The sequence below is a fragment of the Hemitrygon akajei genome, chromosome 8 (genome assembly GCF_048418815.1).
Source record: "Hemitrygon akajei chromosome 8, sHemAka1.3, whole genome shotgun sequence".
NCBI lineage: Eukaryota > Metazoa > Chordata > Chondrichthyes > Myliobatiformes > Dasyatidae > Hemitrygon > Hemitrygon akajei.
Genome location: NC_133131.1, coordinates 135,742,824 through 135,766,545, shown reverse-complemented (window position 1 = coordinate 135,766,545; position 23,722 = coordinate 135,742,824). Strand labels below are relative to the sequence as shown.

General features: G+C 40.6%; 1 protein-coding gene across 1 annotated transcript in view; it reads right to left on the bottom strand.

Moving 5' to 3' along the window:
• Positions 1-1,417: 1,417 nt before the first annotated feature.
• Positions 1,418-23,722, bottom strand: part of myo3a (myosin IIIA) — a 404,249-nt gene continuing 381,944 nt past the window's right edge. Inside the window, exon 35 of the mRNA XM_073055309.1 lies at positions 1,418-1,523. Within this exon, the coding sequence (XP_072911410.1) occupies positions 1,418-1,523 (106 nt within the window). The remainder of the gene's footprint in view (positions 1,524-23,722) is intronic.

Genomic DNA, 23,722 nt, shown 5'->3' with positions numbered 1-23,722 from the left:
CCTACTCTACAATCAATCTAACCCTTCCCTCCCATATAGCTCTCTGGCATCTATTATCCTGGTACTTCACTGAACTGAAAGGGATCTACACATTCAGTATATCTGTTCTCACGTCTGGGTGATGAAAAGTGTTCATTATTAAAATCTGGAACAAGAATAAAGATTTGTGTGTGACTAATGACTATTTATTATCTACTCTCCATTGTGCGTCTAGTATCAGATTTTCTCCAAAGTTACTTGATAGAGGAAGGGTTATTAGAATAAAGGCATGCTCAGAATATTTAGCCTTGTAGAGTTCACAAGAAGACTACTTGGGAAGAAGTTAGACAGCAGGGATTGTGATTCTCCAGAGATTCTCAGAACAGTGCACAACTACTCCTCTGATTGCTTCTCCAAAAACAAGAAGACCTCCACACCAGTCTTCCCAATGTGTGCAATGAAATTGCAGAAATAATGTCAACATGCAGTTATCTCACCTGATCTTCTGTTCGTGTAAGCCTGCTACACATAATTTAGTGTTCGCGTTTCTTCCATTACAAGAGTGCCTTCATTGTAAAACTATGAGTTGGGTTTGATGACCTGTGAACATGCCAATACTTATCTTATCCAGAGTATGATTTTAAAATAACTTTGAATTATTGGAGGATATCAAAACAACTAATTATTGAATAAAATATCACCAGTTCTGTCTGATGTCACTGTAAAATAAAGCAAGTTTAGATTTTGTCATTCTCAGACATTGTATTGCATCTGAATATTTAAAATGTAGAAGATTGTGTTCTGTATCATGTGTTGGGGTTATAATGGGGAGTTAAATCACTGCTCACTCACATCTTTAGTGGTTACTAAGTTATGGACTTGAAAATAAATGCCTTATGTAAATAATTGATCCCTAATACCAAAATGCTTCAAACATTTTCTATAGTTTACTGAATACTTTTGTATTGCATTAACATATTTATATGTGTGTGTGTCTGTGTGTTTTAGTTAAAGAAAGACATTTAGAGATTCTTTGTTTTCTGACACATCAGAGAGGATCATCTTAAGTATGGTATAGCATGGGACACATTATTAACTAAAAAGTTAAAATTTATTTCTTCTTTCCATTAATGTTTCATACTTATATTGCTGTAATATGAGTCAGCTGGCTTCATTTCCTATCTATTTTTGAAATATCAACATATATCAATATTTGGCTTTATATTTTAACAAAGAGCATTAATTATGATCTTCAAAAGATCCAACATACATTTTAAACACAAAATATTTTACCACCTGTGTCTGGAACACTTTTAAGAAAACTACAAATGCAAATTTTTAATACTGTTCAAGTTGACCTATGTACCGCAGTTGACTTTTAGTGGTACTAGAAATTTGTTTTAATAGTACTCAAGGCAATGGGTTCCATGATCATAAACTAGCAAGGCTCAATGAGACGATTCCTTTGGGAGGTTTTACGAAGCAGTTTTCTATAGTCATATGGATTATCTTCATCTTGAATTTCTTCTTGTAGAATGGATGTGCTGAGGATTAAAGTCAAATGTAATAATTAGCAATACTTTTTTTGCTGGAAAATATACCAATATATTTAAAATGCTTTATCTTCCTGCAACTCTGCATGAGTTGACCTTAATAAACTACTTTGCAAAATTATATTCCTTCACATTTCCGATTTCTTGGGAAGATTACGCATTGAACATTAATGCCACAATAGGTAAACAGGTGTTGTTTGCAAACATGATGAAAATGATTTACAAAAGGGAATTCTGTCCGGTAAGCACTTCCATTAACTTGAATTGCAATGGGAAATATAAACAGAGCATAAGAGGCAACAGTATAAATGTAATTAGGATAGAAATGAACTAAGTAACTTACTTTCTCTGTGCTCAGTCTAATTCAATAATTATGCCCACTTGAAAAAGAAGCAGTGCTGACCTGTCACAGTATTGTGTAATTTTTGCCCATGTCATTATTGGTCATGTTTCATGGCTGTCTCACTCAGTGGTACGGATAAACAGAGCAAATTAAGGCTGAATTTTGTAGTACAGCATGATAGAAAATGAAGACTGCTTTCAGAATCTGCTTTTAGGTGCAATGGTATGTTTGGTACTGATATGCAGGGGTAGAAAATAAATACAGAACACCTCAAACAACAACACCAGCAAGTTACAAAGTATGTGTTTAAAGGAAGGAAAACAGAAGAGTAATAATTTGCTATTAAACACATCATAACCAGTAACACTGGACAAGAAAGCATGCCAAAGGATTAGTTGTTTCTCATTTGTTCGGGAATTTGAATTTAAGAAACAAAATGAAATACAATCTGGCACAGTGCTTTCGATTTCCACGATAATCTGAGAGAACTGAAAACATTTGGAAGGGTATATTGAAATGTAAATAACGGTGATGTTATTGACACATTAGCTGCTTAGAACAATAGAACCATAGAACATTACAGCACAGAAACAGGCCTTTTGGCCCTTCTTGGCTGTGCCGAACCATTTTTCTGCCTAGGCCCACTGACCTGCACCTGGGCTATATCCCTCCAAACCCCTCTCATCCATATACCTGTCCAAGTATTTCTTAAATGTCAAAAGTGAGCCCGCATTCACCACTTCATCTGGCAGCTCATTCCACACTCCCACCACTCTCTGCGTGAAGAAGACCCCCCCCAGTTCCCTTTAAACTTTTCCCCCTTCACCCTTAACGCATGACCTCTGTTTTTTTTTTATCCCCTGGCCTCAGTGGAAAAAGCCTGCTTGCATTCACTCTAATGCCAATCATCATAATTTTATACCCATCATAATTTTATACACCTCTATCAAATCACCCCTCATTCTCCTACGCTCCAGGGAATAAAGTCCTAACCTATTTAACCTTTCTCTGTAACTCAGTTTCTCAAGTCCCAGCAACATCCTTGTAAACCTTCTCTGCACTCTTTCAACCTTACTAATATCCTTCCTGTAATTAGGTGACCAAAACTGCACACAATACTCCAAATTTGGTCTCACCAATGTCTTATACAACCTCACCATTACATTCCAACTCTTATACTCAATACTTTGATTTATAAAGGCCAATGTACCAAAAGATCTCTATACAACCCTGTCTACCTGTGATGCCACTTTTAGGGAATTATGTATCTGTACTCCCAGATCCCTCTGTTCTACTGCACTCCTCAGTGTCCTACCATTTACCTTGTATGTTCTACCTTGGTTTGACCTTCCGAAGTGCAATACCTCACACTTGTCCGCATTAAACTCCATCACCATCTTTCAGCTCATTCCTCCAACTGGTCCAAATCCCTCTGCAAGCTTTGTAAACCTTCCTCTCTCTTCACTACACCTCCAATCTTTGTATCATCGGCAAATTTGCTGATCCAATTTGCCACATTATCATCCAGATCATTGATATAGATGACAAATAACAATGGACCCAGCACTGATCCCTGTGGCACACCACTAGTCACAGGCCTCCACTCAGAGTAGCAATCCTTCACTACCACTCTCTGGCTTCTTCCATTGAGCCAATGTCTAATCCAATTTACTACCTCTCCATGTATACCTAGCGACTGAATCTTCCTAACTAACCTCTCATGCGGGACCTTGTCAAAGGCCTTACTGAAGTCCATGTATACAACATCCACTGTCTTCCCTTCATCCACTTTCCTGGTAACTTCCTTGAAAAACTCTAATAGATTGGTTAAGCATGACCTACCATGCACAAAGCCATGCTGACTTTTTCTAGTAAGTCCCTGTCTATCCAAATACTTGTAGATCCTATCTCTTAGTATTCCTTCCAACAATTTACCTACTACCAATGTCAAACTTACCGGCCTATAATTTCCCAGCTTTGTTTTGAGCCTTTTTTAAACAACGGAACTACATGAGTTATCCTCCAATCCTCCGGCACCACTACCCGTGGATATCGACATTTTAAATATTTCTGCCAGGGTCCTTGCAATTTCAACATTAATCTTCTTCAAGGTCTGAGAGAATACCCTGTCAGGTCCTGGGGATTTATCTGCTCTGATTTGACTCAAGACAGCAAGCACCTCCTCCTCTTTAATCTGTATAAGTTCCATGACGTCCCTACTTGTTTGCCTTGTTTCCATAGACTCCATTCCATTGCTAAATAGGAATTCTGGTTAGTATTACCAAAGAGGTGAAATAAAATTTAAAATTTAAAGCTGTCTCTTCTTTTGAAAAGTTTTGTACCGAGCTCCTGTTTTTCAGCTGGTAAGTCGAGTTATTGTACACAAAAATAACTATTGCATTCACTTTTCAAACAGGTGCTCTAGCTCTGACAGTTAGAGTCAGTAGAGATCCACCCTGGTCGGTCAAATATTACTTCAATTGTATTTTAGACTAAATGTAAATGAGAGGAGAGAGGAAAATAAATGTTTGGCTAATCTAATGTTGATGCTGAATTCAAACAAATTGTGGCCTAGATTATAAATTGAATCAATTAGAACAAGAAATGGATAGTTATATTTGACACCACCTTGGAATGAAAAGTTACTCAGTTGTCCCAAAGGACATTGTTCAAAATATATATAGTTTTTAGAAATGCAGCATGGTAACAGGCATTTCCAGCCCAACAAGTCCATGCCGCCTAATCACACCCATGCAAACAATTAACCTATTACCCGTATATTATTTGAATGTGAAAGAAACTGGAGTGCCCATTGGAAACCCTTGCGGTTAGGGGAGAATGTACAATCTCCTTACAGAGTAGCAGGATTTGAACCCGGCATCGGCACTGTAATAGTGTTACTTTAACTGCTATGCTACCAGGCCACAATAAATATCTTACTGTTCCCATAAAATCTGACCTTTACTCTATGATAATTGTAGAGAGAAAAGGCCAAGATTAGGGGTGGAGGTAGGTAGAATGAAAATGTCACACAAGTCTAAAAGGTGTACAAGGGACTCCTGGCAATGCCAGGGTGTAACTCATTGAAAGCTTCAATATAGTGTTTTGAGGAAACAAGTAAGATCTTAGGATAGGTTGACAGAATAATAGGAGTTCTCAGGGATTATAGTGAAGATGCATGCAGCATTGTTTCCTTCTTGTCTATAGTTAAGAGCACAGTCCATAAGACCATAAGCTATAGGAGCAGATGTAGGCCATTCAGCCCATCAAGTGTACTCTGCCATTCAATCATAGGCGGATCCAATTCTTTCAGTCATCCCCACTCTCCTGCTTTCACCCCATACACTTTGATGCCCTGGCTAATCAAGAACCTATCTGTCTGCCTTAAATGCACCCAATGACTTGGCCTCCACAGCTCCTCATGGCAACAAATTCCATAGATGTACCACCCTCTGACTAAAGTAATTTCTCCGCATCTCTGTTCTAAATGGATGTCCTTCAACTCTGAAGTTGTGCCCTCTTGTCTTAGACTCCCTTACCATGGGAAATAACTTTGACATATCTGTTCAGGCCCTTTAACATTCAAAATGTTTCTATGAGATCTCCCTTCATTCTTCTGAACTCCAGGGAATACAGCCCAAGACGTTCCTCATACAGTAACCCTTTCATTCCTGAAATCATTCTCATGAATCTTCTTTGACCACTCTCCAATGTCAGTATATCCTTTCTAAAATAAGGAGCCAAAAGCTGCAACACAATACTCCAATTGTGGTCTCACAAGTGCCTTATAGAGCCTCAACATCACATCCCTGCTTTTATATTCTATACCTCTAGAAATGAATACCAACATTGCATTTGTCTTCTTCACAACTGACTCAGCCTGGAGGTTAACCTTTGGGGTATCCTGTAGAAAGACTCCCAAGTTCCTTTGCATCTGTGCATTTTGAATTCTCTCCCTATCTAAATAATAGTCTGACCATTTATTTCTTCCACCAAAGTGCATGACCATACACTTTCCAACACTGTAGTTCATTTCCCACTTCTTTGATCATTTCCCTAAACTATCTAAGTCTGTCTGTTTCCTCAACACTACCCGCTCCTCCACCTATCTTTGTATCATCGGCAAATTTAGCCACAAATCTATTAATCCCATAGTCCCAATCATTGACAAACATTGTAAAATGCAGTGGTCCCAACACTGACCCCTGTGGACCCTTTATTCCCACTCTCTGTTTTCTGCCAATCAGCCAATGCTCCACCCATGCTAGTAACTCCCCTGTAATTCCATGGGCTCTATTCTTGCTAAGCAGCTTCATGTGTGGCACCTTGTCAAAGGCCTTCTGAAAATCCAAGTACACCATATCTACCACATTTCCTTTGACTATCCTGCTTGTAATTTCCTCTAAAAATTGAAGTAGGTTAGTCAGGCAGGATTTTCCTTTCAGGAAACCATGCTGGCTTTGGCCTATCTTGTCATGTGCCTCCAGGTTCTCTGTAATCTCATCCCTAACAATCGATTCCAACAACTTCCCAACTACTGATGTCAGGCTAACAGGTCTATAGATTCCTTTCTGCTGCCTCCTACCCTTCTTAAATTGCAGAGTAACATTTGCAATTTTCCAGTCATCTGGTACAATGCCAGAATCTATCGATTCTTGAAAGATCATTGTTAATGCCTCCACAATCTTTCCAGCCACTTCCTTCTGAACCCAAGGGTGCATTCCATCAGGTTCAGGAGATTTATCCACCCTCAGACCATTCAGCTTCCTGGGCACCTTCTCATTCTTAATTTTTACTGCACATATTTCACTTCCCTGACACTCTTGAATGTCTGGTATACTGCAGACATCTTCCATGGTGAAGACTAATGCAAAATATGCATTCAGTTCCTCTGTCATCTCTGTGTTTTTCATTATAATATCTCCAGCGTCATTTTCTATTGGCCCTATATCTACCCTCAACTCTCTTTTACCCTTAATATACTTAAAAAAGCTTTCAGTATCTTACGACGGGTGATTGATAAGTTCGTGGCCTAAAGTAGAAGGAGTCAATTTTAGAAAACCTAGCACATTTATTCTTCAACATATTCCCCTCCTACATTTACACACTTAGTCCAGTGGTCGTGGAGCATATGGATCCCTTCTTTGTAGAAGTGGTCCACAGCAGGGTGATTGATAAGTTTGTGGCCTAAGGTGGAAGGAGATGAGTTATACAGCTCTTGTTACATGCACATGCAGTTCAACTCTTTGAGTGATTATGCAAAAAGTTTGAAGTTAATAACTCATCTCCTTCTACCTTAGGCCATAAACTTATCAATCACCCCATGCTGTGGACCACTTCTGGAGGTCCAAGACACTGACTTCTGCAAAGAAGGGATCCGTACGCTCCACCTCTACTGGACCAAGTGTGTAAATGTAGGAAAAATAAATGTGCTAGGTTTTCTAAAATTGACTCCTTCTACCTTAGGCCACGAAGTTATCAATCACCCCTCATATTATGGTAATAACTTGATGGATAGGCATGAGATAACTGAAACAACAGTCTGTGTGTGATAATACTTCAGCATCACGTACTCAAAGGGATCATTAGGATAACTGAGGTGACTCTGTATGGAGGTTAAATATGTATCTGCATTCCTTTGGTATACACCTTCATGATATCACCACTACTATTCTGCTAAGACTTTTGTCTTAGCTAAGGCTGATTATTTTTGCCTGCTAGCCCAGCCACTTGCTCTTCATGTGAACTGGAAATAGTATAGGATTAGACAAAGTTCATTACTTGGGATATGGGTAGCTTTGCTTATAACCTCAGCTTAGATTGTTTATTTTGTGTTGGTTTTATCTTTACATTGTGCTGCATGGGAGCTCCAAAAATCAAAGTTTTAATCTACATCTGACTTAACTTAAAAACTCTTGAAAACAGAGGAATAACTTGGCCTTTATACTGATATGGCAAAGATCAAGGTCAAGATTAGATGTGAAACTTCTGATAAGGAGTGAATTTGTGTGTAGTTATTGGCATTGCAATTTTTTGAGATATTTGTGAATAAGTCTATTCCTTCTTCTTTCTAGTTGCTCACTTTAAGGCTGGAGATAAGGGGTGAACCTTTATCATCCCCTGCATTAATCTTGAGATTGGGTCTGCTCAGTATCACAGAGCTCCTCCAGATCAACCCCGATAATGGAATCTTCCTTACAGCATGCTGGTAGGCATTTCCACCAGATGTTGGGCTGCTATGCATGCATGCATTAGTTGTGCACTCTGGTCAGATCTCCTGTTATCTTCTGAGAGGCCTTGCTATATAGGAGCCATATGATGATCAGTGAGCATTTCATTACAGAAACTGCCACATAGCTTGACTATCTGCTCCATGAATAACTGGATCAGTGATTGCCTTTTTCTCAGAAGTGTAAGCAAGCATGGGATGAAGTATCCATGCAACTGAATACTCCAATTAGGAATAGAAATAATCTTTTCTATGTTATTCATCCATATCCTTCCAGGAGAAGTAAGAACTAATCACTTTTCCTGTGGAGTGGAGGCATCAATGTAAAGAAGGTAAAGTTTTATCTCAGTGACATTTTACAAAAACCACAGTGCAGTGCACAAGACATTTATCCAATTAGGTAAGGCTACTGACCCAATAGCCTTAATAACCAGAAAGAGCATGTACTTCTGGTGTTGTTAGGCATCATCTTGCATGTCACTGGGCATCACTCAGGAGTAGCACAATGCAACCATCCTTACTACCCAAACTAATTGAAGGAAAAACTTGTGGCAAGACATGGTCAGAAACCAAAACCTTGATCTGTATTCAAGACTTCTGATTCCTTTGAAAAAGCAGATGAGTAACCGATTCTAGATCACTAAGTGTATGCTGCTCCATCTTGTTCAAACAATGTCTGCCATAAGGAGGAATATGATTCTGCACAACTATTCATGATCACTCCCAAGAAGCTCCCACAATTACTGAGATAATAGTACACAAAGATTGTTGGCACCAATGAGGATGAATAGAAAACCAAGGAATGCAATTGTTTTCCCCTTTGTCCTGAAGCCAACACACAGCTTCATATTTTACAAATGGATACAAATGTCCCAAATTAGTATATTCATTTCTTCATGCAGTTTCCCTTGATGAGGTTTTCATTTCTGCTTTTCCATCTGAATGGACTTTACACCTAGTTAGAGTCAATCTCCTTTGCTGCAAGTCCTGCAGTTAGATAGCAGAAGAAACGGCCTATATTCCTCTATGACACAGCTGTGACAAATTCCTGTTACCAACACAATTTCCCCTTGAACACGGGACTGCAGTTCTGTAATAGAGGTTAACTCAATGGACTTTTGGTTCCCTCTGCAAGTATGCCACCAGCTCAGACTCTCCTGGGCAACACTGGTTACAATCAGTAAACCAGGACTTAGATCTCTTTGGAAGTAAGCATTCTGAGGGATGGTCCCTGACCCAAACAGTAACCATTTTCCCTCTCCACGGACGTTGCTCAATTGGTTGAGGTCTTCCAGAATTTTCTGATTGTATTTCAATGCTATTCACTTTAATGGGCTGATCACTTTAAAATATAGAAACGTTGATTCTCTGATCAGGTGCTCCTGGAGGAAATGTGGTGTGTGCAAGAAAGACTTGATGGTTAGGGAATTAAGAGCAATTAAACCCTGATTATCTTGCAGTTTAAATAAATTAAGATGGAAAAATAATCTGCAGACCTGCAATTCCTTGACTGTGGCCATTATTTTATGCCAAGCACTCTAAATAAAAATCAGGCCAAACATTTTGTATCTTGTTAAACTCAAAACAACATTTGCTAATTCCTTCTTTTGGTAGTTTCTCCATCAGTTGTCATTGTTCACATTTTCCATTTCCATCCACTGCAAAGAGACAGAAAACCTGGAGAAACTCAGGCAGTCAAGCAGCAGCTATTGAAAGAAAATCAGAGCTCATCAGATGAATCTTTGACCTGAAATGTTCAGTCTTCCTGACTCAACTGAGAACTTCCAGCATTTTCTGTTTTGATAGCCATTTTTCCATTTGGAGCAAAAAGTGAACCAATGTTTAACTCTTGGTACTATTTGAGTTCTATCTGAATACCATTTTCCCGAAACAGCAAGATTGAACAGAGAATAACTGAACCATTACAGGCTAATGAGTCCAATGATTCAATCCCAAGAAGGCTGATTTCAGCTATAACATTGATACTACTGCCCTTTCTCCAGAGTCAGGTGGGAGTTATTGGAAAGGAAGGGGATGGTGTGCCTTGTGGAATTACATCTTTTACGTCTCTTGATAGCTTTTACATCTGTTGCTGGTAGAAACAATGATTATTGGTCATCTAATAAGAATTGACTTGTCTCCTGATAGATTTTACATCTTTTGCAAGTAACAAGAAAATTAATAGTCATCCAATAAGAATAGATTTAGAAAAAAAACCCTTTTATACTAACACTCATTGGATACTTTATTAAGTACCCATGTATACACACCTCGCCAATGCAAATATGTAATTAGCCAATCATGTGGCAATACCTTAATGCATAAAAGCATGCAGGCATGGTGAAGAGGTTCATTTGCTCAGACCAAACATCAGAAAGGGGAAGAAATGTGATCCATGTGACTTTGATTGAGGAATGATTGTTGGTGCCAAACAGGGCAATTTGCACATGTCAGGAACTGCTGACCTCCCGGGATTATCGTGCACAACAGTGTCTAGAGTTTACGGAGAATGGGGCAAAAGATAATAAGACATTCAGTGAACGGCAATTCTGTGGGCAAAAGCGCCTTGTTAATGACAGAGGTCAGAGGAAAATGGCCAGACTAGTTCAAGCTGACAGGAAGGTAACAATAACTCGTATAATCATGTGTTATAACAGGGGTGTGCAGAAGGGACTCTAGGAATGCACACCATGTTGAACCTTGAAGTGGATGGACTACAGCAGCAGAAACCATTAACATACACACAGTGGCTACAATATTTGATACGGGAGATATCTAATGAAGTGGCCACTGAGTTTATAACTGATCCTTAGTGATTGAGCCAATGGAATTATCCCATTGACTGAAGACTCTTGAACTTCACTTATATTCCAGGATGGAACAATGGCAAAGTGAAGTGAAAACTTTCTTTCTTCCACACTTCACAGCTCTGCACTTGCAATCTGTTAAAACCAAGAGATGGTGTATTAACTCCTACTCAAGTTCTTTATTTTCCGAAGGCCTCATTACCTCTATAAGTTCTCTTTCCAACTGTATTCGTGCTTTCAAAAATGCAAGTTGTTGGTCATCTAATTATTACATTCTTGTTTATATTTTGTTTCCTCTTGCATCTATTTCAACTGTGACTGGACTATTGATTTGAATCATATCTTTGTAGTTATAAATGGAAGTTTAAACTGGACTTTAGCAGTAAGTACTGTAGTTATAAAAGATTTTAATCTATAGACTTGATCGAATAGAAATGACATAGGTATCTGAGAAACAGGTTCTGCATATGCTGCCCAAGATAATAGATCTATATATCTACTTCTCCCCCAAACTCTGCCTCTCCTGGGCTTTATGACATGTGTAATGATCCTAAATCAAATGTGCTGCCATCCCAGACTCCAGATATAATAAATGAGCTAATTATATTATGCTGAGACAAATCTGATACAATCGAAGAAAAAGGACTTTTAAATTTAGATTAAGATCATATAATAGGCACAATAGTTGCTGCAGTCATCTCAAGTGTATAAACTAGCCTACAATATATCTAACTGCAGACAGCAGGGGCCTGAAATTCCAGGAATCCAATCATTTGAGTTTCACCCCAAATCCCATTCAATATTTTCTTCTGGTCGGAACGTTGGTCCATTCCTGTATCAGCATGTTTAAATTGGCTCCTGCAAGATTAAGTCCATTCTCTGTTACATGTTAAGTGGTCTTATGTCTTACGCTTAAGAGTGATTTTAAAGATTATTGTGGTAAGAAATTTCTTTGCTTGTGAGCCATAGCAACAATATTTGTAGTTTTCTGGTAATAGGTGTATGAAGGCAGGATATGGCAGCTTGGCCAATGTTACATTACTGGCAGACATGAACTCAAATCTCATCACGGCATCATTAATTAAATCAGGAAATAAGAAAAAAAAGGTTCAGTAACATTCCCATAAACTTGCATGATTGATGTAAATATCAGTTTGGAGTCAGAGGAAACTTTTGACATAGATGAGGTGTATTCTGCCATACAGTCATAGTCATTTAACAGAGGCACAGGAACGCCTGCCCACCATGTCTATGCCAACCATCACCTATCTATATGGACATCATTTAACTGCACTCGGTCTATAGCTTTAATGTCTGAGCTTCCTAATCAAAACCATTAGACCATAAGTCATAGGAAAAGCGTTAGGCCATTCAGCCTATTGCGTCCACTCCAGCATTCCATCTTAGCTGGTTTATTATCCCTCTCAACCCCATTCTCCCACCTTCTCTTTGTATCATTTGATGACCTGGTTAATCAAGAACCTGTCAACCTCCCCTATAAATATATTCAATGACTTGGCCTTCATAGCCTCTAATTTTCCATGATTTTTTGCAATATTAAATGCCCTCTCTCTCACTTTTATATTGTCTTTTACCTCCCTTGTCAGCAACAATTGCCTCATCCTCCATTTAGAATACTTAATCCTTGGGATGTATCTATCCTGCACCTTCCAAGCTGCACAGGAACTCCAGCCAGAGCTGTTCTGCCTTCATCCCTGTTGGTGTTTGCTTCTAATCAATATTGGCCAGCTCCTGTTTCATAAGAACAAAAGTAGGAGCAGGAGTAGGCCATCTGGCCCTTCAAGCCTGCTACACCATTCAATAAGTTCATGGCTGACTGACTATGGACTCATTTCCACCTACCTGTCTTTTCCCCATAACCCTTAATTCCTCTACTCTGCAGTAAGCTATCCAACCTTGTCTTAAATATATATACTGAAGTAGCCTTCACTGCTTCATTGGGCAGAGAATTCCACAGATTCACAAATTTGGGAAAAGCAGTTCATCTGTACAATTTGCTTTTCCACCCAATTTAGTGTCATCAGCAAACTTAGATACACTCGGTCCCTTCTTCCAGACTGTTAATGCATATTGTGAACAGCTGCGGGCCCAGCACCAACCCCTGCGGCACACCACTCACCACTGATTGCCAACCAGAGTAACACCCATGTATCCCAACTCTCTGCTTTCTATTAGTTAACCAATCCTCAATCCATGCTAATACATCACACCCAACTCTCTGCATCCTTATCTTATGGATAAGTCTTTTATGTGGCATCTTATCGAACGCCTTTTGTAAATCCAAGTAAATAACATCCATCTGTTCCCCTCTATCCACTTTGCTTGTTATATCCTCAAAGAACTCCAGTAAGTTTGTCAGACAGGACCTGCCTTTGCTGAATCTATGTTGTGTCTGGCTGATGGATCCATAACTTTCCTGATGCCTTGCTATTTCTTCTTTAATGATAGCTTCAAGCATTTTCCCAACCACAACTAACTGGCCTATAGCTATCTGCTTTTATGCCCACATCTTTTTTTTAAACAGTGATGTGACATTCACCTTCTTCCAATCCACCAGGGCCAGGGAATATTGGTAAATTATCACCAAAGCCTCAACTATAACCTCTGCCATTTCTTTCAGTACCCTGGGATGCATTCCATCAGGACCAGGGGACCTGTCTGTCTTTAGGCACACATGTTTGCTCTGCACTATCTTTTTAGTGATGGCTATTGTATCAAGGTCCACACCTCCCACCACATCCATATCATCTCCCTTCAGTGTGATAGACATGTCCTCCACTGTGAAAACCGACACAATGTAGTCATTCAAAGTCTCATCCTTTTCCTCATTACCCAATATCAATTCCCCCTTCTCATCCTCCAAGGTACCTACATTCACTTTGGCCACTCTTTTCTGCTTATATAATTATAAAACTTCTACTACCCATTTTTATATTTTGTGCTATTTTCATAATTTATCTTCATGTTCTTTATTGCTCACTTAGTGGTTCTTTGTTGCTTTTAAAGTTTTCCCAGTCGTCCAGTTTTCCACTGCTCTTGGTGACTTTGTACTCATGCCTCTGTAATTTCATTCTCTCTACTGAAATACTGATATATCTGACTTTATCTACTCTCTCTCTCTCTAACTACAGGGTAAATTCTATCATATTATGATCACTGGCCCCTAGAGCTTCCTTTACATTAAGATCCCAAAATAAATATGGTTCATTACACAACATCCAATCCAGAAATACCTTCCGGTAGAGGACTCAACTACAGCTACTCTAAAAAGTCATCTCTTAGGCATTCTACAAATTTCCTTACTTGGGATGCAGCACCAACCAGATTTCCCCAATTTACCTGCATGTTGAAATCCCCCATGATTATCGTATCATTGCCCTTATTACATGCCTTTTCTATCTCCCGTTATAATTCATATCCCACACCGTAGCTACTGTTCACAGGTCTTATATAACTCCCATTCAACCCTCCCTGCTAATCTCCCTTCTGGAACTTATCCCTGCAAATGGCTAAAGTGCTATACCTGCCCGTATACTTCCTTCCTCACCTTCATTCACAGCCCCAAACAGTCCTTCTAGGTGAGGAAATACTTCACCTGCATATTTTCTGCGGTCTTCTATTGTGTCTGGAGCTCCTGATGTGGAGTACTCTACATTGGTGAGACCTGTCATAAATTGGGGGACCTCTTCAACAGGCACCTCTGCACCATCTGTCATAAGTGGGACTTCTCGGTGGTCAAACAGTCCCTTTCCAACATGTCAGTCCATGGCCTCTTCTTGTGCTAAGATGAGGCCACCGTCAGGGTAGAGGAGCAACATCTTATATTCCATCTGGGTAGCCTCCAACTTGATGGCATGAATATCAATTTCTACTTCTGGTGAACAAAGTCCCCACCCGCCCAACTTACTTTATTCCCCACTCTGACCTTTTACTTCTTCTCACTTGCCTTACTTCCCCCTGGGATCCCCCTCCTTCCCTGCAACACACACAAAATGCTGAAGGAACTCAGCAGGCCAGGCAGCATCTATGGAAAAATTACAGTCGACATTTCGGGCTGAAACCCTTTGGCAGGTCCCCCCTCCTTCCTTTCCTTCTATGGTCCACTCTCCTCTCCTATCAGATTCCTTCCTCTCCAGCCCTTTACCTTTCCACCCATCACCTCCCCCTGGTGTTCCTCCTCCTTCCCTTTCTCCCACAGTCCACTCTCCTCTCCTATCAGATTCCTTCCTCTCCAGCCCTTTACCTTTCCACCCATCACCTCTCCCTGGTGTTCCTCCTCCTTCCCTTTCTCCCACGGTCCACTCTCCTCTCCTATCAGATTCCTTCATCTTCAGCCCTTGACCTTCTCCACTCATCTGGCTTCACAAAATCACCATCCATCTAGCCTCCTTCCCCTCCCTTACCTTTTATTCTGGCATCTTCCCCTTTCCTTTTCAGTCCTGAAGAAAGTCTCTGCCTGAATTGTCGACTTTCTATTCCTTTCCTGCCTGACCTGCTGAGCCCCTCCGGCATGTTGTGTGTGCTGCTTTGGATTTCCAGCATCTGCAGACTTTCTTGTGTTTATGAACTCCCATCAGGGTTTTTCTTACCCTTACAGTTTCTTAATTCTATTCAATAAGATTCTACTTCTTTCAATCTGATGTTACCTCTTCCTAAGGATTCAATTTAATTTTTTTACCAGCAGAGCATCCCCACCCCCTCTGCCTGTCTGTTCAATACAGTGTGTACCCTCGGAGGTTAATCTCCCAACTATGATCTTCTTTCAGCCACGTCTCAGTGATGCCCACAACATCATACCTGCCAACCTCTAATTGCTTTACAAGATTATTTATCCTATTCTGTATACTGCACACATTCAAATATAACACCTTCAGTCCTGCATTCATCACTCTTTTTGATTTTATCCCCATGATACTCTTCAATTCATCCCACTGACTGCAATAATACCCTAAGATTTGCCTGTCCTTCCTTACACCCTCACTACACAATGCATCTATTTGCATATCAACTGCCCCATCCTCACCCCTATTACTCCAGTTTCCATTCCCCTGCCAAATTAGTGTCAATCCTCCCCAGCAGCACTGCCCGCAATGATAATTCTCCTCTGGTTCAGGTGTAATCCGTCCTTTTTGTACTGGTCATACCTTCCACAGAAGAAATCCTTATGATCCAGAAATCTGAAACCCGCCCCCTGTACCACTTCCTCAGCCACCATTCATCTATGCAATCTATTATGCTAGTTCTGCCCTGACCAGCACATGGTACTGGGAATAACCCAGAGATTACTATCTCGCTCTTCAGTATCTTTCCTAACGCCCTATTCTGACTGTGCTGGACCACACCCCCTTCCTAACTATGTCATTGGTGCCAATGTGCACCATAACCTCTGGCTGCTCACCCTTCTCTTGAGTTTATTTTGCAGCCACTCTGAGACATCCTAGATGCTAGCATCTGGGTAGCACAAACCATCCTGGATTCTTTATTTCAGCCACACAATCTCCTGACTGTCCCCCAAACTATTTTGACTTCTATCACTATCATTCTGCCTGACCTTACCATGTAAGCCCTACTCTGGTTACCCTCCCAAACTGCAACACCTCACAGTTATCTGCATTAAATTCCATTTGCCTTTCTTCAGCCTATTTTTTTCAGCTGGTCCAGATCCCCTACTGTAACATTTGATAGTCTTCTTCACTGTCCACTACACACCCACACGGTGTCATCTGCTAATTTATGGATCCAGTTTACCACATTATTATCCAGACTATTGATATAGATGACAAAGAGCAATGGACCTAGCAGCAAACCCTTTGGCACACCATTAGCCACTGCCCTCCAGTCAGAGAGGTAATCATCCACTTACGGCCACTCTCTGACTTCTCCCGCAAAGTCAATGTCTAATCCAATTTATTACCTCATCTTGAATACCAAACATCTGAAACTTCTCAGCCTCCCATGCGGGGACCTTGCTAAAGTCCTTGGAGACAACATCCACTACCCTGCCTTCATCACCTTTCCCGGTAACTATCTTGAAAAACTCTATAAGATGGGTTAGACTCAACACACCAAGCACAAGGCCATGTTGGCTATCCCGAATCAATCCCAGTCCATCAATCTAGTGCCGTAGAATACCTTCCAATAACTTACCCACGACTAATGTCAGGATCACCAGCCTATAATTTCCTGGCTTATTCTTGCTACTCTTTTTTGCGTCTTGTGGCACATTGGGTGGCATTTTTCCTGTTTTCGTAGCATTTGACTGTTTTTTATGAGGTTGAGTTGCTAGCTCAACTCTCATCCCAGCACGAATGGAAAACATGCAAGCAACTGGCTAGATTTGAACTTGGGACCATTTTCCTCGAAGTCCAGTGCTGATGTCACTAAACCCCTAGCCAGCTATTGGCTTATTCTTAGAGCAATTTTAAACTATGGAACAACATCAGTTTTCCTCCAATCCATAAGCACCTCACCACCAGCTAAGGGTGTTTTAAATATCTCTACTGGGGCACCTGCAATTTCTGCACTAGACTCCCATGGGGTTTAAGGAACACCTCATCAGACCCGGGGATATACAGACCCTAATTTGCCTTAAGATTGCAAACACCTCCTCCTCTCTAAGGTGTATACAGTCCATGACCTCATTGCTGCTTTGACTGTATCTCCTGAGTAAAATACAGATGCAAAATTTCCAGTTAAGATTTCCCCCATCTCTTTCAGCCCCATGTAGCGAGGACCACTTTGAGCTTCCAGTGGACCAATTTTGTCCCTTGCTATCTTTTTGCTCTTAATATATGTGTAGAAGCCCTTGATTCTCCTTCACCTCATTTACAAGAGCAATCTCATGCTTTCCTTTAGTCCTCCTGATGAGATTCTTAAGTGTTTTCTTGCATTTCTTATACTCCTCAGGTACCTGATTTGTTCTTTCCTGCTTTTACCTGAAATGTACTTCCTTCATTTTCTTAACCAGAACCTCAACATCTCTTGAAAACCAAGGTTCCCTAAACCTTGCCTTTTATTCCGGCAGGAACATACAAATGCTGCACTCTCAACATTTCACTGTTGAAGGCCTTCTACTTACCAAGTACACTTTTGCCAGAAAGTAACCTGTCCCAATCTTCACTTGCTAAATCCTTCCTGATACCTTCAAATTGGCCTTTCTCCGGTGTAGAATCTCAACCTGAGGTCTAGGCCTATTTTTCTGCATAATTACCTTGTTCCCTAATAGGAGATCTATTATTGCTGTCTCACGAGTTGGGACTTCTACGTTCTGATTAAAGAAACTTTCTTGGACACAGTTGACGAACTCTTTCCCTTCCAGATCTTTTACAGTATGGTTGACCCAGTCAATACTATACGCAGAGAGTAAAATCACCTATTATTACAACCACAATCTCTCTACAAATTTGTTCCTCTAAATCCAGTGGACCTTTGGATGGTCCATAATAAAATCTGATTAATGTGGTCATCCCTTTCTTATTCCTCAGTTCCACCTATAGACCTCAGTAGACAAGCTCTCCAGCCTGTCTGTCTGAGCACTGCTGTGGCATTTTCGGTGACCAGTAATGCTACCCCTCCCTCTTTAATCTGTCCCATCTAAATCAATGGATCCTTGGAGCCTTGAGCTGCCAGTCCTTCCCCTCCTGCAACCCCTCATTAATGGCTACAAGACATAATTCCTAGAGTAGATCCATCCCCAAAGCTCATCTGCATTTCCTACAATACTTCTTGCATTGAAATATACACAACTCAGAACATCAGTCCCACCATGCTCAATCTTTCAATTCCTGACTTTTGTATTTCTCCACAACCAATCCATTATCTGCTTTGGTACTCGTTCCAATCTTGCTGCAACTCTAGTTTAAACCCCTCCCCATGCCATATAGCACTAGCAAACTTTCCCACAAGGGTATTAGTCCCAGTCCAACTTAGGTGATAATCACCCCTTCTGTACAGGTCCTACCTTCCATGCAAGAGAGCCCAACGATCCAAAACTCTCAAGTCCTCTCTTCTGCGCCATCTTCTTTGCCACATATTAAACTGTATGATGGTCCTATTTCTGACCTTGCTAGCATGTGGCATGGGTAGCAGTACAGAGGTCACAACCCTGCAGGTCCTGTCCACTAACTCCCTGAACTCACTTATTAGGATCTTGTCACTCTTTGTATCCATATCATTGACACTGATGTGGCCCATAACCTCCTGCAGCTCTCTCTCTCATGCTTAAGAATGCTGTGGACTTGATCTGAGATGTCCCTGATTTTGGTACCATATCATCCGGGAATCACGTTCTTATCCACAAAACCTCCTGTCTGGTCCCCTAACTAATGAATCCCCTGTCATTACAGCTTGCCTCTACTTCCCCCTTCCCTTCTGAGCAACAGAGCCAGCCTCAGTGTCAGCGACCTGACCACTGTGACTTTCCTCTGATAGGTCATCCCCTCCAAAAGTCTCCAAAATATTATACCTGTTGTTGAGGGGCATGACCACAGGGATACTCTGCACTAGATGCCTATAGCCTTTCCCCTCTTGACGATCATCCAGTTACCTGTATCATGCACCTTGGCTGTAACTATCTCCCTGTATGTCCTGTTGATCAACCTTTAAGCCTCCTTAATGATCCATAGTTCATCCAGTTCCAGCTCCAATTCCTCAACATGGTCTGAAAGAAGCTGCAACTGGATGCACCCTGCAGGTGTAGTCATCAGGGATCACTGGAGGTCTCCCTAGTGTCTTCCCACATCCCACACGAGGAGCATTCCACTATCCTACTAAGCATCCCCACTGCTCGAACTGTGCAATAGGAAGAAAGAAAAAATAAGCAAACAAATCTACCCACAGCCTTCACCTCTCTTTGCAGAAGCATCTATGAGCCAAAGCCTGAAATCCCCACTCTAACACTGGCTCACTTACACAATGGCCACTCCACTTAAGCCTAACTTCTTTTTATTGGATCTTGCTAAGTGCTTATGTAAGCACACTCCAACATCTCCTCAGCTACTGTGGCATGCAGAATGTCCCGACTGCCCCGCTCGTTGCTTTTGAAATCTCTCTCCTGCTACATCTTCTTGGCAACTGTCCTTGACACCAAGGGAACTCTTGACCAAGAGCTCCAATAAAACTGAATTTAAGGGGAATCAAGGAGTTAGAGTAATTTCTAGCAAAAAGGAAACCAGCCTAATCCAAAATAAAACTATGTTTCTTCCTTTAGGGCAATTTTCTGTATCCACTCAACTTTTGGTATTTTATCAATGACCTTCCCAACATAATGAGAATCAGATATGATAAAGTTCAATGTGCCACTTGTCATATACGGATAATGTCCATGCTTATATGCAGCTAGACATAAAATACTCAGGCTTCAGCTGATAAGTGTGAAGTGAAATTTATGCCAGAGAAGTGCCAGGAAATTCCCATGTAGAAAGGAGTTTTCTGAACAACTTCCTACAACATTCAAATGTACAACCATTAGCAACTCCCCCCACTAAAATATAATCAGGGGAAATACAACTGAGCAGAAAAAAGTCATGAGAGAGCAACATAAGTACAGTAGGCACAAGGATGAATCAGTTCCACTTCTCCACCCCACCAAATTTTACCACCTGTAACAAAAAACTAAATATATTGGATTAACTCAGCTAGTTAGAAAAATGAAACAAAGTTAGTGTTTCAAATTGATGGTCTTTCATCAAAAATCAAAAGTTAGTAATAAAATGCTTTAAGTATGATTATGCTGAAGTGAGTTAAAGGAGATTCCGTGGAATGGTGCCTGGATTATAATTATAAGGAGAGATTGGGTAGGCTTTTTTTTAGGTGAATGAGGCTGAGGACTGACCTGATACAGCTACATAAAATAAGGAAGGGGTAGGTAGAATAGACAGTGAAGAACTTTATACCGTGTCGTGAGTGCACGGTAGAAGGTGTAGTAGAGGTGATCTCAGGTGGATTTTTTCATGAAGGGAGTGGTTGCAGAGTGGTGGCAGGTGCTCTCTCAACAGTTAGACAAGGCCTAGAAGGCTTTGGGCCTAATGTGGACAAATGGGACTAGTGTAGGTAGATATGTAAATTGGGTGCCATGGATACTGGCGAGCTGAAGGTCGGTTTCTGTGCCTTACAACTCTACAACACCATGAATACAAGTTTGTGGCTGTACTGGAAATGGAAAGTGTGACGAGAATAAAAGGAAAGATAGCAGGTGCATGGAAACTACATGCCACACAAACTCACACACCATCCTAGCCAGGACACACATCATCATTCCATTGTCAACACTAAGTTAAATTTCAGATGTCACTGGCTAATAATGTCCTTAAAAAGCACACTGTTGCAGATTCAGAAGCTAGCTCACTACAAACCTATCAAAATGAGTAGGGAGAGCTTCTTGGCAACCTCAGTATTCTGTACTTGAAAGAAGAATTGCAGCATAGCTACATTCTTTTGCATTAGTTGCTTATCTAGCCGATTATTTCAAACATTTATCATCCATGAGTTTAGAAATTCTCTGTGACATTTCTTTTATATTACCTTTTATCTCTTGGCTTACATTGATATACTGATCTGGATTTTTATCAGTATTTAATATTTAACTCACTTTCTGACATTGCCCCGTTTTAAGCACTATTTTTTCTAGGATGCATATCATCCTTAGCAACATATTAGTTTTCAGTGGTCAATTTTTCTGTGACTGAAGTGTCCGTCAGTGATCTGTACAAGGTGAACAAAATAAATGCAGTAGAGTCTTTCTTGTACTTGTAGACAAAGAAATTTACTGTGGAAACTAGATTTTTTTGTGTTAACATTGTGAAGTATAATTTTAACCCCTTGGGAGAATTATTACTTTCTTTTATAATTCTTAGTTCCTCACAATAAGCCTGTAAATTCTTCTTTTCAAAGATTAGAGATTATCTAGAAAGAATTAGATAATTGGACAGGTGCAGCAGTTGGAGAAAGGGCATCAGCCCAATGAATATTTTTTCAATATTCTAATTCTGCAGTGCACTAAGCTAAAGAGAGTGAGAATGACAGAGAGCTGGTGAAGATCAGAAACTTAAAGAAGTTTAGGTGGATTATTGCAATGGGGGCAGGAAGAGTGTGCAAGAGTCAACAGGGATTCTGAGTCTCAGTTGTTGCAGGGTATCAGACATAAGATAAGTTGAGCTAGAAATCAGTGGTAAGATTGGGTTGAAGCTCAACTAGGTAGTGGAGGAGAAATCTGTCTGTAGATTGATAGGAGAATAGGCCTGGTGATCATCACATGGGTGGGGTGAGAGTTGTTGAATGGGAGATTGGTAGCATGGTTCAAGCTGGAGATTAGAACAGGGAGCAGCATAGTTGGTTAGTGGTAGAGTGGTGGTGCTTGAGATCAATGACAAGGGAACATCGTTGTCTACTAGAGCAAAGGGCAGGCTTAAGATCAGTGATGCGGTGGGGCTGAAGATCACTGGTCAGTGGTGGGGAGCAACGTAACTGCAGGTTACATAGAAACATAGAAAACCTACAGCATAATACAAGCCCTTCAGCCCACAAAGTTGTGCCGAACACGTCCGTACCTTAGAAATTACTAGGCTTACCTATAGCCCTCTATTTTACAAGTGGAGGCCATTTGTCCTATAGTGTACACACTTATTCAAAAAGATATATTTAGGGTATTCTTACTCCCTGATACTTAGAGAGACATAACCTTCAGGGTGATGGACTAAGTCTTCATTCATGAATACTGTCTACAGGCATGGACCTAAATCTCTGAAGTGTGTATTGGCATGCCATACACTCTGCTGGACATTATGTGCATGTTTGCTTGTCTCCTTGTCAAATACATAAAGGATCATGGCAAGTTGACCAAGCGAAGACAGTGAATGTCTGGGCCCCTGGGGAGTGGTACTAAATATCAGTACTTTGGGATACAGTAAGCAGTTTCCTTAAAGTGGAGAGACAAATAGACAAGGTGATGAACAAGTATAAAGTATGCCTGTCTTTAAAGGCAAGGCATTGAATATAAGAGTTGGGACATCACATTACAGTTGTCTAAATTGTTGACTATCCTGCTTGGAGTATTGTATGCAGTTCTAGAAATAAAAGAAGTAAAGTGATAACTTACAAAGGGTGCTGAAAAAGCACACAGAACTGTTGCCTGGAGTGGAGGGATTGAGTTACAAGAAGAAATTGGTTAGATTGGGACTGTGTTCCCTGGAGTGAAGGAGGCCAAGGGGTCATCTTATATAGGTGTATAAAATTACCTGTACCTGTGTTCTTGAAGACAGCCAAATGGCACCAATTTTTCCTCAATATCTTTTTTGTAAGTCTGCTAAAGATATGACCAACAAATCAATAAACCAGAAATATGAGAGAAGAGGCATACTGTACAAAGGCAAAAGTAAGCTGGTATGAGTCAGAACAAATAGGTTACGTTGGAAATTAGACCATGCCAGTAAAAGAATTAAATTACATTCATGGCTGTCCAGCTGATTAATGGATCAGCAATCATATAAGCTGCTGGGCTGATGTCAGAGAGAATGAATGAGCACCCATGAGCAGAGCCAGTAGAGCATCTGCCTTCCACAGTCACAGAACCAGACCGAACCATGGCCTGCCTGTGTGGAGTTTGTATGTTCTCCCTGTGGCCACATGGGTTTCCGCTGTTGACTGAGTGTGTTGGTGAGAATACGTTTAGAAAATGAGGAGGCAATAAAAAAAAATCAGAGAAATATAGCATTAGTGTAAATGGATGGTTGATGGTCCACGTGAACTTGGTGGGTCAAGGTCCTGGCTCTCTGTGGTATTTATCTATGACTAC